The sequence below is a fragment of the Salvelinus namaycush genome, chromosome 20, assembly GCF_016432855.1.
Source record: "Salvelinus namaycush isolate Seneca chromosome 20, SaNama_1.0, whole genome shotgun sequence".
In the NCBI taxonomy this organism is placed as follows: domain Eukaryota; kingdom Metazoa; phylum Chordata; class Actinopteri; order Salmoniformes; family Salmonidae; genus Salvelinus; species Salvelinus namaycush.
The window spans coordinates 23,793,606-23,807,992 of NC_052326.1; the positions used below are offsets into that span (position 1 = coordinate 23,793,606).

Here is a 14,387-nt window from a genome sequence, read left to right on the forward strand (position 1 = left end):
AAACACTCCTTACTGAGGTGCCCAAAGAAGATAACATGTGGAATCTCCAGCTTTACAGAAACACATCACACACACACACACGCTAACACACCCAAGTGGACACAGGGGCAAAGCAATTGTATTTTCTACGACAGAAGAGAATTGCTCAGTGAGAAGGCAATCTAATGCCTATTAATTCAAACTCCAATTTGGACAGCGACGCATCTATTACTCTAATGCTCCATCGTACTTTTACTGTGTGGAGGGCCGCGCAGAGAGGAGAGGAGAGGGAAGGTGAAGCAGCATGACTGGGGTGTTAGGAGCCTATGGAGGGGAGCAGGGTAGCCCTACACTGCCTCCCACACATATACAGTCCCTCCTCTACAAGCCTACCGTAGCCAGCTGTTTCCTCTACAGACAGATACTGCACACAGCCCAGACTGAGAGCTGAAGACGACTGTCGTACAAGATTAATGGAATACCATATAATACTAAGGTCTAAAAACTTTGAACAATTCCTTGAAGGAGATTAAGTGCCTTCATTTCTAAGCTTTAGCTAATTATTTCATTCACATGTGTTTCTCATGTTCGAAGTAGGATTTTGATGTCCCAGGAAAGTGGAAACCTCTGTTTTGGAGCAGATGTGCCTCTATCAAGATTAATTTTAATTTGTTGATGTTAATCCAATTGTTTTACAATTGTAGCAATTTAAATGAGCCAATGAAAACCCAGAGCTTTAGAAGCTAGAATAAAAGACGATGGATCGACACACAGTAGTCTATTACTGAGTTGCTTTTTCTAATTGAGTGGTGGTTCAGCAAATTATATACACAATTTTAACCTTGGGTCATTGAATCATTAAAATTGTCAGATGTCTATATCAGAAGCATTTTTTGTAAAAATGTAACTTTATGTTGCTTACGGTACACATCCATATCAAAAGAGGCGAGACAGGGAGGAAATAGGGGAGACTTGTGCCCTTGGCCTTGAACTGACCTGTGGGGAGAGGCCGTTGCTGACCGGGTTCATGTGGTTGCTGGCAGCTGATTGGCTCATGAAGGTGTCTGAGTAGCTGGAGAAGCTGTGGCGATTGGATGAGAGGCCGTAGGGGGAGCTGCCGTCAGAGAGCCCGCCCTGGTGCATGGAGGACGGAGGCAGGGGTTGGGGCCGATGTAACGTACTGCTGCCATCTGAACCAATAACAACGACACGGAGCATGGGTAAGGAAGTGAGACAAGAGAACCACAACTAAATATACTGTTCTCAAACCTCAGCCTTGTAAACAACGTATTGCACCTTAATGGTCTCAAATCCCCAGACTCAGATCAAAAACCAAAAGTAAGGAGATAAAATGATGTTTTAGCAGTGGCTTATGCCGGCTCAGACATAATGTGACCCCTTTTCATACTGTATGTAGCTTAGAAATATCCTGCTCTTGATTTGATTTCAAACTCCGTTAAAGCCTTAGGCTGTTTCCCTGTCATCGTGTAACAAAGGCTAGTTGCTGTATAGATCCTATATTTAGCACATAACTGTTTAATGATATAACATTCTGTTAACATGTCCTAAACGTGTAGCAGACATACCATAGATATTTGTAACCCAAGTGATACCTAGAGTAGATTAAAACACGGCCATTTACACAAACATCTGAGCCCAAAACAGAGCCTCTGGGATAAGCAGATGTGGAGGCTTGTGTGTGAGTGTGTGCGCATGTGTGTGTGTCGGTGTGTGTGTCTTACCCTGTGACAGTGTAGTGCCGGGGTATGAGCACTCAGGTAGCTGGTAGGTAGGTAGGCTGGGCATCCCCGTGGGCGGGAAGCCTCCAGGTAACAGGTGGTTGAAGGCGGCCAGCTGATTGGCTCCTGCCTGCTTGCGCCATCTGGCCCTTCTGTTGCTGAACCACACCTGGAGTGAAAATAACTGATGAGGAGGACGAAGAGGACCAACTACAAACAGAGAGAAGAGAGAGAGAGAGAGAGAGAGAGAGAGAGAGAGAGAGAGAGAGAGAGAGAGAGAGAGAGAGAGAGAGAGAGAGAGAGAGAGAGAGAGAGAGAGAGAGAGAGCGAGACAGATAGAGCAAGACAGAGAGAGCGAGAGCATGACAGAGAGAGAGAGAGAGAGAGAGAGAGAGAGAGAGAGAGAGAGAGAGAGAGAGAGAGAGAGAGAGCAAGACAGAGAGAGAGAGAGAGCAAGACAGAGAGAGAGCAAGACAGAGAGAGAGTGAGCAAGACAGAAAGAGAGAGAGCAAGAGAGAGAGAGAGCAAGACAGAGAGAGAGAGCAAGACAGAGAGAGAGAGAGAGAGAGCAAGACAGAGAGAGAGTGAGCAATACCGAGAGAGAGAGAGAGAGAGCAAGACAGAGAGAGAGAGAATGTCTACCTTCCACTCAGTTCAGCTACTCTATGATAAGCCGTCTGTAAGAGTGAAGCACCCTCTAACCCTCAGCAAGCACAAGGTTGTGTATACCAGAAAAGCCATCATTTTCTCCTCATGTTCTGTGCAAAGGAATAGGTGAGTATGTTAACATAATGTATATATTATCAAATGGATCTATGATTCCAGAATGCTCCAGATGAATTGAGTGTGTAGTCCTACCACCTGTGATTCATCTGCCTGTTGCTGTGAGAGATGGTGGTGGTGGTGGTGGTGGTGGTGGAGCTAGCTTGTCCCTGTAGGAACCAGAGACTGCATGGAGGTCCAGTGGTCTGGCCCTGTTGTTCTTCTTAAGTGGCTGAAGCTGTGATCTGTGTCAACAGTCTGCCCTAAGAAGTCATTAAGGGGTCAGAGGTAGGGGCCACAAGCTGCATATCAGACATCTCAAGTATGTTTGTGAACCTATTAGACACTTGGAGGCCATAAAGAATGCCACCACAGTTGTGCATACTCTCTTGTCAATAGTATTCTCTCTCTCTCTCTCTCTCTCTCTCTCTCTCTCTCTCTCTCTCTCTCTCTCTCTCTCTCTCTCTCTCTCTCTCATAATCAGATATATGTAAATATAAATACATACATAGTGAACTATTTCAAGCAGTTTATCTGTAATAAAAAAAAACATGAATACATATTATTTTCACAGTCTAACGGCACATTGTTTACATCTTGGTAGCTAAATAAAATGTAGAATTATATCAAAATGCACACACCATTATCAACGTTCAACTACGAATGCACAATGTCAACTCCCTGAATGGAAGTGACTAAAGAGAGTCCTTTTAAACTGCAGTGATTTACACATTTTAAAAAGGCTTCTGCTTCAACAAAACATGAATATAATCAGGCCTTTTGAAAAGAGCAGCCATACAGCCAGCAACCTGTTCCATTTAACCAAGACAAGGCCTGGGCCCAATGTGGGCTAAAGGTTGAAGGACATTGATCTATGCCTCGCACTGGCAATTCATCAGAGTTTAATACACTGTCAGCGCAGTTCATCTACTGTTGTGTTTCAAACGGCCTGGCCTATTGTGAAGCCAGATGAAAGGAGGGGACAAAAGGGATTCCATACGCCAGTCAGAACCCTGGGAACAAAGAAGGGGCGTCCCTTTTAAACAGCTCTTAAAGAGCCTAACTTTCAAGGGACTAACACAGGGACAGACTCGTTGCTATTGAGGCCTCTCCTCCTGAACACAAACAAATGCTACACATAAATTCACATACACAGAGATCTCAATCACATAAAGAAAAATCTCAGTTTTGATTGTCTGCCTCATCAAGAGCATCTCGTGATGAAAAGGGACTGAGATAATAATACCCCACTGTCCAAGCACTCGTGAGAAATAAGTCACTCAACTTCTAACCCCAACCAACAGGAAGCCTCTTCTGGAAGCAGATCATTTCCTCACACTTTCCATTCAACAAACAAACTCTTCTAGACCAAATAAAGCACTGCCATGGCTCAGGGCTCCCTGCTGCTCTCACTGATGTGGCTGCTATTGGGATGTAGTGGAGCGTGGTGCTGGTTCTGAGCTGGAGCTGGACAAACAGCTGCCTGCCATAGGGACACACCCCTTCCTTCCACACACGCCCAATCACCCGGCCCTGCAGTGCCACCCTCACCTCTGACCTCTGAACCTCACCACACAACCCGCCCCTCTTTTATGTTCCATTACACTTCCTTATTTTTGTCAGTCAAGCCACAGGCAGGAGGTGTTCTATCATGGCAAACATAAAACACACAGAAATGCCTTGGCCACTTTTTATTTTTCCTTCACTTCACTTTTCTCTTTCTAACACTTGCTCTCTTGCTCTCTTTCTCTCTGTCTCTCTGTCTCTCTGTCTCTCTGTCTCTCTTTCTCTCTGTCTCTCTTTCTCTCTGTCTCTCTTTCTCTCTGTCTCTCTTTCTCTCTGTCTCTCTTTCTCTCTGTCTCTCTTTCTCTCTGTCTCTCTTTCTCTCTGTCTCTCTTTCTCTCTGTCTCTCTTTCTCTCTGTCTCTCTTTCTCTCTCACAAAACACATTATGAAACTGTACATTTCTGGTCTTTCTTAACACTGTTATGAAATCCTCCGATACACAATTTACAACATTTTCTGATAGAATGTCCCTCCCCTCCTCATGTCAGTCTATAATGACATAATAGGATGTTCAGAGTGGTGCATGGTGATGTCTCAACATCTGCCTCCCATGCCCTGCAGCCCCCATTGTCACCCATCCACTTTAATGAGAGGGGAGTCTGTGAAGCGCATTTGTCTAAGTGAATTTACTCCGAGGCTTTGAACAAGCCCGCTGCGACGCCTAGCTACTCAAGTCAACTAAAATGCCAAAGGCTGCACCGCTATCGAGTTAACGCTGGCAAACATTGGGCCCAATGTGACCAGGTCAATACTGTATTGTTGGGCGAGAGGGGGCCATGCGTCACTGCTGATTCAGAGGAGATGGAATGTTTTCTCCAGCAGCCATGGGCTCTACAACAGCAGACACTGAGATAAACAGGCACACAAACACACACAGGCATGCACGCACATATGCATGCGCACGAGTGCACACACACAGACAAACATGCGACACACAACACAAACAGGAGGAGGATTTGAAGCTGTACTCTGGAACCCGATCACAAAGTCACCTTGGACCACAGATTCTCCACTGCTCTCCCCAATCCGGTTGAATTCCTCCACACTACAGAGAGAGAGCTTCATCCCTCCTCCATTTCACCTCAAAGTCTGCTACTACAGCATCCATCTCTGTCCTGTTTTGCCAGTGTAAGAGGTTTGCTGGTTGCCTGGCTTCCTCTACACTTCCTCTACACTTCCTCTACACTAACATGGACTATGTTCAGTATCCCTGCAAGATACTGGAGGAAGTTGGAGGATGGGGGGATGATAGAAAACCTGGGGCACAACCACATCTCTTAGGACTAGAGCTTAGTGGAGGGAGACCAAAGGGGGGTAGGGGGGGTTGGGGGAAATGAAGGCTGGAACGAACGTCAGGCAAGTTGAAGGTCCTGGAAACATGTCCCCGAGTCTAGTGAAGTGAAGGTCTGGAGAGAGATGTGTTAACAGCAGTTGCTTTTCTGTACTTTTGATTTGGCAGTGTCACATATACAGTGTATCCTTTAATCCCACTGGGCAAACATTGTTAACCAACATGGTTTCCAATTCATTTCAACACAAATAATCAATGTGATGACATTGAATCAATGTGGAAAACTAATTGGGTAAAAAAAAGGGCATTTAGCATTTTTTTCACCCAACCTAAATCCAATGACATTGTACATTTTCTTGTTGATTTCACTTTGAATTCATGTTAGTTGACAACTCAACCAAATTTAAATGAAAATTAGAAATTGATCTAGTGTCTTTGCCAAGTGGGATGTAATCTCTTATCTGAGAGGGTGGCCTGGGTCTGTATTCCACCATTTCTCTAGACCTCACTCACTAACACAACACAATGGACTCTACAGAGCTGAGGATCCCATTCGCTTATCATTGATCTACGATAACACTAACACAACACTGCAATGCATGACATTACATTGCATTCAAACCCTGTCTCAAATAGGATCTAATTGTCTTTATTTAAAGTTATTGTAACAATTCTACGTTTCTTAAGACAACGGTGCGCTACAAAAACAAGGATGAACCCTTCTGCTCATGTATTCTCAATGGTGCACTCCACAAACACAATGAACACAGTAGTGCAAAGAGGCAAAACAACATAGAAATCCTCATTGGTTTTAAACCATGCGCTACCCACTCAGCTCTGGCTGTTTCTCTCTCTGCCTGCCTGCCAGACTGACACTATGCTAATTAGAGAGGCTGGGAGTGTGAATTTGAGAGGAGAGTGGGATTAGCTCGATAAGTATCAGGAATACAGAGGGACTGAAGGAAAGTCATTTAAATTCTAATAATAAGAAACTGTTCGAACATTCACATGGATGCATTGCAACAATTTCTCCTCCACAATCTACATAAACCCTATCCATTCCTTTATGGAACCGACATAAAACCAGACTGGTGGGAACATGGATGCCTGTTGGGTTGGGTGGGCTCTGCTATTGTTACTACTGAATCCTACTATGCCATTCTCTCCTGCCATTGGTAATCACCTAGCATAGAAACAACCTGGTAAATCTCTATTTCATGATACATCTCTGTGACGTCATTGTGTTTATCCTAAAGTACATAAAATGAATATATCTGTCTTTGATGAATGTGTGACAATATGTCCCTTTCAGTTTTGGGGGATTGACAAGATGGAACTCTGCAAGATTTGGTTGTTCAACATGAAAATAAGACATTCAATAGATAGTCTATAATCTATCCTGTGACACTATGAGGTAGTGCTGGGATCTCTCCTCAGCCTCTCCATAGAGGCCTCAGAGATCAGAGACAGGGCACCACAGAGACAAACAGAGCAGGATCCTCTACTCTCTGTGTCGGCTAGCATCAGAAGCCTAGCGCACTCTCCAGATAGAGAGAAAAACGTCTTCCCAAATTGATTTCTACGCTTCATAAAAGGCTATGCTTATACCTTATTAGATCCCTCTAACTATAATAGCTACATGCAAAATGTTTATTGGTAATGAAAGGGGAGCTATGTGACAGATTCGCTAAGCGAGCCAGCCAGCGCCGCCACCGCTCAGATGAGTCTCCTCAGAAGAGGTAGAGTCGGCCTCGTAAAAACTTCAGCCTAAATAGAAGAGAATGTAATTCACTTCATGTGTGAGGAGGAGAGGAGCACTGATTTACAGCGCTAAGGCCCAGGCTCTGGCCTCCCTCCCTCCCTCCCTCTGTTCTCTACCCTCCCTCCCTCGCTCAACAGCAACCCCCCTCCACCTGGCCCAAACTTCTGAAGGATAGACACAAGTGATGCTCTTTTCTCTTCTTAATAGTCTTTGGAAGGACTCCACTGCCTGATCCAGTCAGGAATGAGTGTTTTATTTCAAATGCCGAATGGCAGCACAGAGAGTGGGGTGCTCAGAACAGGAGACAGGTAGCTAGATTTATAGGGACGGGTAACCTGGAACTAATGGCTGTGAGATATGGATCAGATCCCGCAATTTGTCAGTTGGGGTGATAAAACAGTGGTGGGGCCGGGAAAGGGCTGCTGGTAAGCTGCTGGGAGCTGTGTTTTAGGGGGTGGTGGGCCTGATGAAGATGGATGAGATAGTGTGACACAAGATGGCAGGCAGGGGAAGGGAGGAGAGGGGGTTTGGGTTGGCTGAGTTTATGGGGCAGTGAGTTTGGGCTGTGGAGTCACTGGTAAACCAAACACTTGTCACTTCTCGTTAAATCAGGAGTCCTCCTGAGCACCCTTCGACACAAGACCTCTCCGCTTGGAGTGGGCATATATACCCTCACAGATAATAGTACTTTTACTGACTGCAGTGTATACCACACACCCTGCTTTATAGATGATCACCTAGAGATCAAAAACAACTAACAGGGTAAGCCGTAACCACCACCTCAAATCCTACTGCTGGGTTTCTCCCTCACCGCACTGCCTTCTCAGCCTCCCCAACTCGTTGACATCTGGAAGATGCGTCATTGCAGCTGTGCTGGAGCAGGTCAGCTCTCAGGCCAAAGGTTCTTCAGTCCTGCCCAGAGATGGACCATTTGGGTACCTACGTGAAAACCCAGCTGGCTGACATCTTCAAAACGCACTGACACTAAAACTGTCAAGTTCACACACCAAAATCCAGCCTGTGGCTTTTTTAAATGTATTGATTCAATTTGGATCAGTTTTAGAGAAGAGGCTTCACCAAGTTGTTCTTATATCAACATGTCTCCAGTGGTCAGTGTGGTTGTTTATTGAGGATGTGTCTGAGGACTTTAGCAGGTTGATGAGGAGCAGGGTAAGTCTTTGGTGTTCAGATGCAATGGGGCAGTGCTCTAGCAGAGCCAATGAAAAAAAACACACATGACTCCTGAAAAAGAAACAACGCTACAATGGGCTCCATAGTCCGTCCTAAATCCTCCTCCCAACTACCTTGCCAAACCGCTGAGCAACATTGAAGACTGATGGTCATTATTTACTTTGGTTAACCACTCAGGGGTGACCTTCTCAGAAAATTAAGTTTGATTTGATCTTTGGAGACTTTCAAAGCGTTTCAAAATTAGATGATGAGGAAAACTGCATTAATTATGGCTGCAATCCCTTTAACGGGATGATATGACAACAGCCAGTGAAAGTGCAGGGCGCCAAATTCAAACAACAGAAATCTCATAATTAAAATTCCTCAAACATACATGTATCTTATACCATTTTAAAGGTCATCTTGTTGTTAATCCCACCAAAGTGTCCGATTTCAAATAGGCTTTACAGCGAAAGCACCACAAACCATTATGTTAGGTCACCGCAAAATCACAGAAAAACACAGTCATTTTTCCAGCCAAAGACAGGAGTCACAACAAGCAGAAATAGAGATAAAATTAATCACTAACCTTTGATGATCTTCATCAGATGACACTCATAGGACTTCATGTTACACAATACATATATATATGTTTTGTTCGATAAAGCTCATATTTATATCCAAAAACCTCAGTTTACATTGGCGCCATGTTCAGAAATGCCTCCAAAATATCCGGAGAAATTGCAGAAAGCCACGTCAAATAACATAAATACTCATCATAAACTTTGATGAAAGATACATGTTTTACATAGAATTAAAGATACACTTGTTCTTAATGCAACCGCTGTGTCAGATTTCAAAAAGCTTTACGGCAAAAGCACAATATTCAATAATCTAAGAACAGCGTTCAGCCACAAAAGGAAGCCATACAGTTACCCGCCAAATTGTGCAGTCAACAAAACTCATAAAAAAGCATTATAAATCTTCACTTACCTTTGCTGATCTTCGTCGGAATGCACTCCCAGGACTCCCACATCCACAATAAATGTTTGTTTTGTTCGGTAATGTCCATCATTTATGTCAAAATAGCTATTTTTGTTAGCGTGTTTGGTAAACAAATCCAAAGTCAGAAAGCGCGTTCACTAAAAGCTCCGTAACAGTCAGTAGAAACATGTCAAACGATGTATTGAATCAATCTTTAGAATGTTTTTAACATAAATCTTTAGTAACGTTCCAACCGGAGAATTACATTGACTTCAGATATGCGATGGAACAGAGCTCCCTCTCGTGTGAACGAGCATGGTCAGAGCATGGCCAGGTCATGGTAGACCTGACTATTTCCTGTCTCCTTCGGCCCCACTTCACAGTAGAGGCATCAGACAAAGTTCTACAGACTGTTGACATCTAGTGGAAGCCGTAGGAAGTGCAAACTCATCCATGTCCCACTGTTTGTTCAATAGGGGCTGTGTTGAAAATCTACCAACCTCAGAATTCCCACTTCCTGTTTGGATTTTTTCTCAGGGTTCTGTTATACTCACAGACATCATTCAAACAGTTTTAGAAACTTCCGAATGTTTTCTATCCAATACGAATAATAATATGCATATATTAGCAACTGGGACTGAGGAGCAGGCAGTTTACTATGGGCACCTCTGTGCACCTTTCATCCAAGCTACTCAATACTCAGCCATAAGAAGTTAACAAATGATGTCCATGATTTAAATACCTCAGGTTTTCACATGACATCATTTAGCTCTATTATCTCGCAGGAGAGAAAAAGTGTCCTTTTAGTTTTCAACCCTGTTTGTTTTTTTTCTTCATTTTTAGACTTCAAATTACCATACATTTCCAGAAATACTCGAAAGAGGCAAATGCCTGAAGGGATTCTCTCTAAAATGTCAATGTAATTGACCTACAAATATGGTTGTGAAGTGCCTGGAACATGGACAAGACACCTCTGTCTCTCTGTCTGGGCTCTGTAGCCCAAGGGTTCCCAGTGGGGTAGATCTAAATTATTGGTATTTTTATGTGTATTAAACAACAGATTAACTGAATTTTGGATCAGTGAAAAAAGTTTAGAGGGTGCGATACAATACAATGTAATATTATTCATCCAAAATGGATCTTCTTAACCCTTAGATGCACATGGGCCTGGGAGGCTCACAGGGATATTGGTATCCACAGTACTCCATCAATGATAAGTATTTTCCCCCAAAAAGTATTCTTGTATTCCCCCCACCCATTATTGTTGTTGACATAATGCACTGTAATTTAAGTTTTAAAACTGCAATATTTTCTCTCTGTCCCATGGCAAAATGTGTAGAATTGCAGGAAATTAGCTTTAAAACTGCAGCATTTTCACTCTGATGCAAAGAGGGGGGGTTTTAAAAAAAACAATCCCAGAGCCCGAGACTGAATTAGTGCAGCCATGCACTGCAGAAGTCATAGTAAAAAAGCATATACACTCTGAAGTAGGTGTTGTGTTCTGATATTATGAGGGGGTCCATAATAAATTTGCTATCGCTAAAGTGGTTGTCACGCCCTGACCGTAGATTGCTTTGTATGTTTCTATTTTTAGTTTGGTCAGGGTGTGATGTGGGTGGGTATTCTATGTTGTAGGTCTAGGTTTTCTGTTTCTATGTGTTTGGCCTGGTATGGTTCTCAATCAGAGGCAGCTGTCTATCGTTGTCTCTGATTGAGAGCCATACTTAGGTAGCCTGTTTTCCCACTTGTGTTTGTGGGTGGTTATTTTCTGGTTAGTGTTTGTTGCACCTGTCAGAACTGTTCGTTGGTCATTTTGTTGTTTTTGTTCGTGTATTCATTTTTGATTAAAAGTATTATGGATACGTACCACGCTGCACTTTGGTCCTCCTCTCCTTCTCCCGATGACTTTCGTTACAGAACCACCCACCAACAAAGGACCAAGCAGCGTGGTGAGAGGGACTCCTGGACAGGTGAGCAGCACTATGTGGACTATGAGACAACCTGGGAGGAGATAGAAAGGAGGTCGGTCGACCCAGGGAGAGTGCCGGAGCCCACCTGGGATTCTCTTGAACAGTGCGAGGAGGGATATCGGAGAATGGAGTTGGCGACACGAACACGGCTGGCAAGGAAGCCCGAGAGGCAGCCCCAGAAAGTTTTTTTTGGGCGGGGAACACGGGGAGATTGGCGGAGTCAGGTAGGAGACCTGAGCCAACTCCCCGTGCTTACCGTGGCGAGCGTCGTACTGGTCAGGCAACGTGTTATGCGGTGGAGCGCACGGTGTCTCCAGTACGTGTTCATAGCCCGGTACGTTACATCGCAGCTCCTCGCGTCTGCCGGGCGAGAGTGGGCATCGAGCCAGGAAGGAGTGTGCCAGCCCTGCTCTCCAGACCTCTAGTGCGTCTCCTCGTCCCGGTTTATCCTGCGCCAGCTCTGCACACTTTGTCTCCAGTGCGTCTGCATAGCCCAGTGCATCCTGTGCCTGCGTCCCGCACGTGCAGGGCCAAAGTCACCATACAGCCAGGACGGGTTGTGCAGGCTCTTTGCTCGAGACCTCCAGTGCGCCTCCAGGGCCCAGTGCATCCGGTGCCTCGGCCAAGGACAAGGCCTCCTGCATGTCTCCCCAGCCTGGTGAGTCCTGTGCCTGTGCTAAGCCCTAATTCTCCTGCATGTCTCCCCAGCCTGGTGAATCATGTGCCTTCTCCCAGAGCCAAGCCTCCAGTGTTGATCCATGGCAAGAAACCTCCAGTGATGATCCATGGCACGAAGCCTCCAGTGATGATCCATGGCACGAAGCCTCCAGTAATGATCCATGGCAAGAAGCCTCCAGTGATCCATGGCACGAAGCCTCCAGTGAGGATCCATGGCACAAAACCTCCAGTGAGGCGTTGCCTCCAGCAACGCCCTCAAGTCCGGAGCCTCCAGCGACACCCTCTAGTCCGGAGCCTCCAGCGACACCCTCTAGTCCGGAGCCTCCAGCGACGCCCTCTAGTCCGGAGCCTCCAAAGACGCCCTCTAGTCCGGAGCAGCCAGAGTCTCCCTCCTGTCCGGAGCAGCCAGAGTCTCCCTCCTGTCCGGAGCAGCCAGAGCCTCCCTCCTGTCCGGAGCAGCCAGAGCCTCCCTCCTGTCCGGAGCAGCCAGAGCCTCCCGCCTGTCCGGCGCTGCCAGAGCCTCCCGCCTGTCCGGCGCTGCCAGAGCCTCCCGCCTGTCCGGCGCTGCCAGAGCCTCCCGCCTGTCCGGCGCTGCCAGAGTTTCCCTCCTATTTGGGGTCCGTTGTAAGGGTCCCCAGTCCGGGGTCGGCGGCGAGGGTCGCCACTCCAGAGGCGCTACATAAGGGGGCCAAGACTAAGGTGGAGTGGGGTCTACGTCCCGCATCAGAGCCGCCACCGCGGTGAAATGCCCACCCAGACCCCCCGTATTAGTTCAGGTTTTGCGGCCAGAGTCCGCACCTTTGGGGGGGGGGGTACTGTCACGCCCTGACCGTAGATTGCTGTGTATGTTTTTATTATTAGTTTGGTCAGGGTGTGATGTGGGTGGGTATTCTATGTTGTAGGTCTAGGTTTTCTGTTTCTATGTGTTTGGCCTGGTATGGTTCTCAATCAGAGGCAGCTGTCTATCGTTGTCTCTGATTGAGAGTCATACTTAGGTAGCCTGTTTTCCCACTTGTGTTTGTGGGTGGTTATTTTCTGGTTAGTGTTTGTTGCACCTGTCAGAACTGTTCGTTGGTCGTTTTGTTGTTTTTGTTCGTGTATTCATTTTTGATTAAAAGTATTATGGATACGTACCACGCTGCACTTTGGTCCTCCTCTCCTTCTCCCGACGACTTTCGTTACAGTGGTCCCCTAAAAATAAACTATTTGGGAACCCCTGCTCTAGCCTACATGGCACTCTGCTCCACCAATCTTACACAGGTTTGCTGGATCTTTTCATCTTCGAGACCAATCACAATGAGCTTCACAAGCTCCACTCTACAAGGTCTAAATTCAAAAATTTGACCAAATGACATTGTAAATACGAAGCATTGTAACCCATCTGTCATAACTCAAAATATATTAGACATGCATGTCTTTTCCAGATGTATTTCATGAGACATCCTTTACACTGTAATGGAGGAGAATCTTCAGAAAAAGAGATTAATCAAATAATAACTGAAAGACCTTCCCAATCTCATGTTCAATTTTGCCTCATAAGCATATTTGAAACATTCTGAAATGTAATATAGCGCAAGAAAATATGCATGAGATAAATCTCTCAGCATCCTCCACTGAGGAGGCAGTGGCAGTGGCAGTAACCAGTTAGACAACTTTCTGTTTGGACGGTTTGCTAGACAGACAAAGATATGTGTGGAATCAGTTACCCCTAACCGCATGTTTGGAGTGTGAGGAACAGTTAGCGCGCGGGGTGGTTCAGAGTTTGGGAGGTTCAAGGGGAGTGAGCGAGGGGTTGTGGTAAGAAGAGAGGGTTGCCCTTTTTTACTAGCATCTGATTGATTAATGTTGTTGTCAGGGCATGAGGTCCCTGGAGAGGATGAGGGACCCTCCATGATATGCACATGGTTTTTCAAGCGGCGGCAGGCTTGAAAGTGAGAGATGCTGGCCAAAGGCCGAAATGAGAAATCCATCAGGAACGCATTTCCTCTCTCTCTCCCTCTCTTTGTCTCGCTCTCTTTCTCTTCTCCTCTCTCTCTTTCTCTCCCTCCCTCCCTTCTGAACAGCTGCTGCTATAACTCTACTGTATTTTCCTTTAGTGTTACATAAAACCACATGGTACACAAGCTGTCAGGCAGGTCCTGAGTGGAGTCTTGGGTGTAGAGAAATAGAGCCTCCCCTGTCGAGGACTCACAAACACAACTCCCAGGTGAGGTGAGGAGGTAAAATATGGGTAAAAAAGACCTGCACTTGGATGAATGAATATTGTCGCTAGTAACTCTACATACCCCTTGCACAATCTTCAAATTTTGCTGCCTTAAAATTACATCTAAAAGGAATTCAATGGGATTTGTTTTGCTTCCGATCTACACAACATACTCCACAGTTCCGAAATGAAAGAGAGGTTAAAGAAAATGTTCCAAGGGAATACAATGAAGATGTCTTGATTGCGTATGTCTTCACACCCCAGAGTTAATACTTGAAGGAAGA

The 14,387-nt window shown here is 45.5% G+C and overlaps 1 protein-coding gene across 4 annotated transcripts in view; it reads right to left on the reverse strand.

Moving 5' to 3' along the window:
- The window catches only part of LOC120065719 (paired box protein Pax-7-like), a 65,367-nt gene that overhangs the window by 20,219 nt on the left and 30,761 nt on the right, over positions 1-14,387 (reverse strand). For all 4 annotated transcript variants that reach the window (XM_039016807.1, XM_039016806.1, XM_039016803.1 and 1 more), the window contains exons 6-7: positions 1,722-1,887; positions 976-1,169 (exon numbers count right to left, since the gene is read on the reverse strand). In XM_039016807.1, the coding sequence (XP_038872735.1) occupies positions 976-1,169; positions 1,722-1,887 (360 nt within the window). The remainder of the gene's footprint in view (positions 1-975; positions 1,170-1,721; positions 1,888-14,387) is intronic.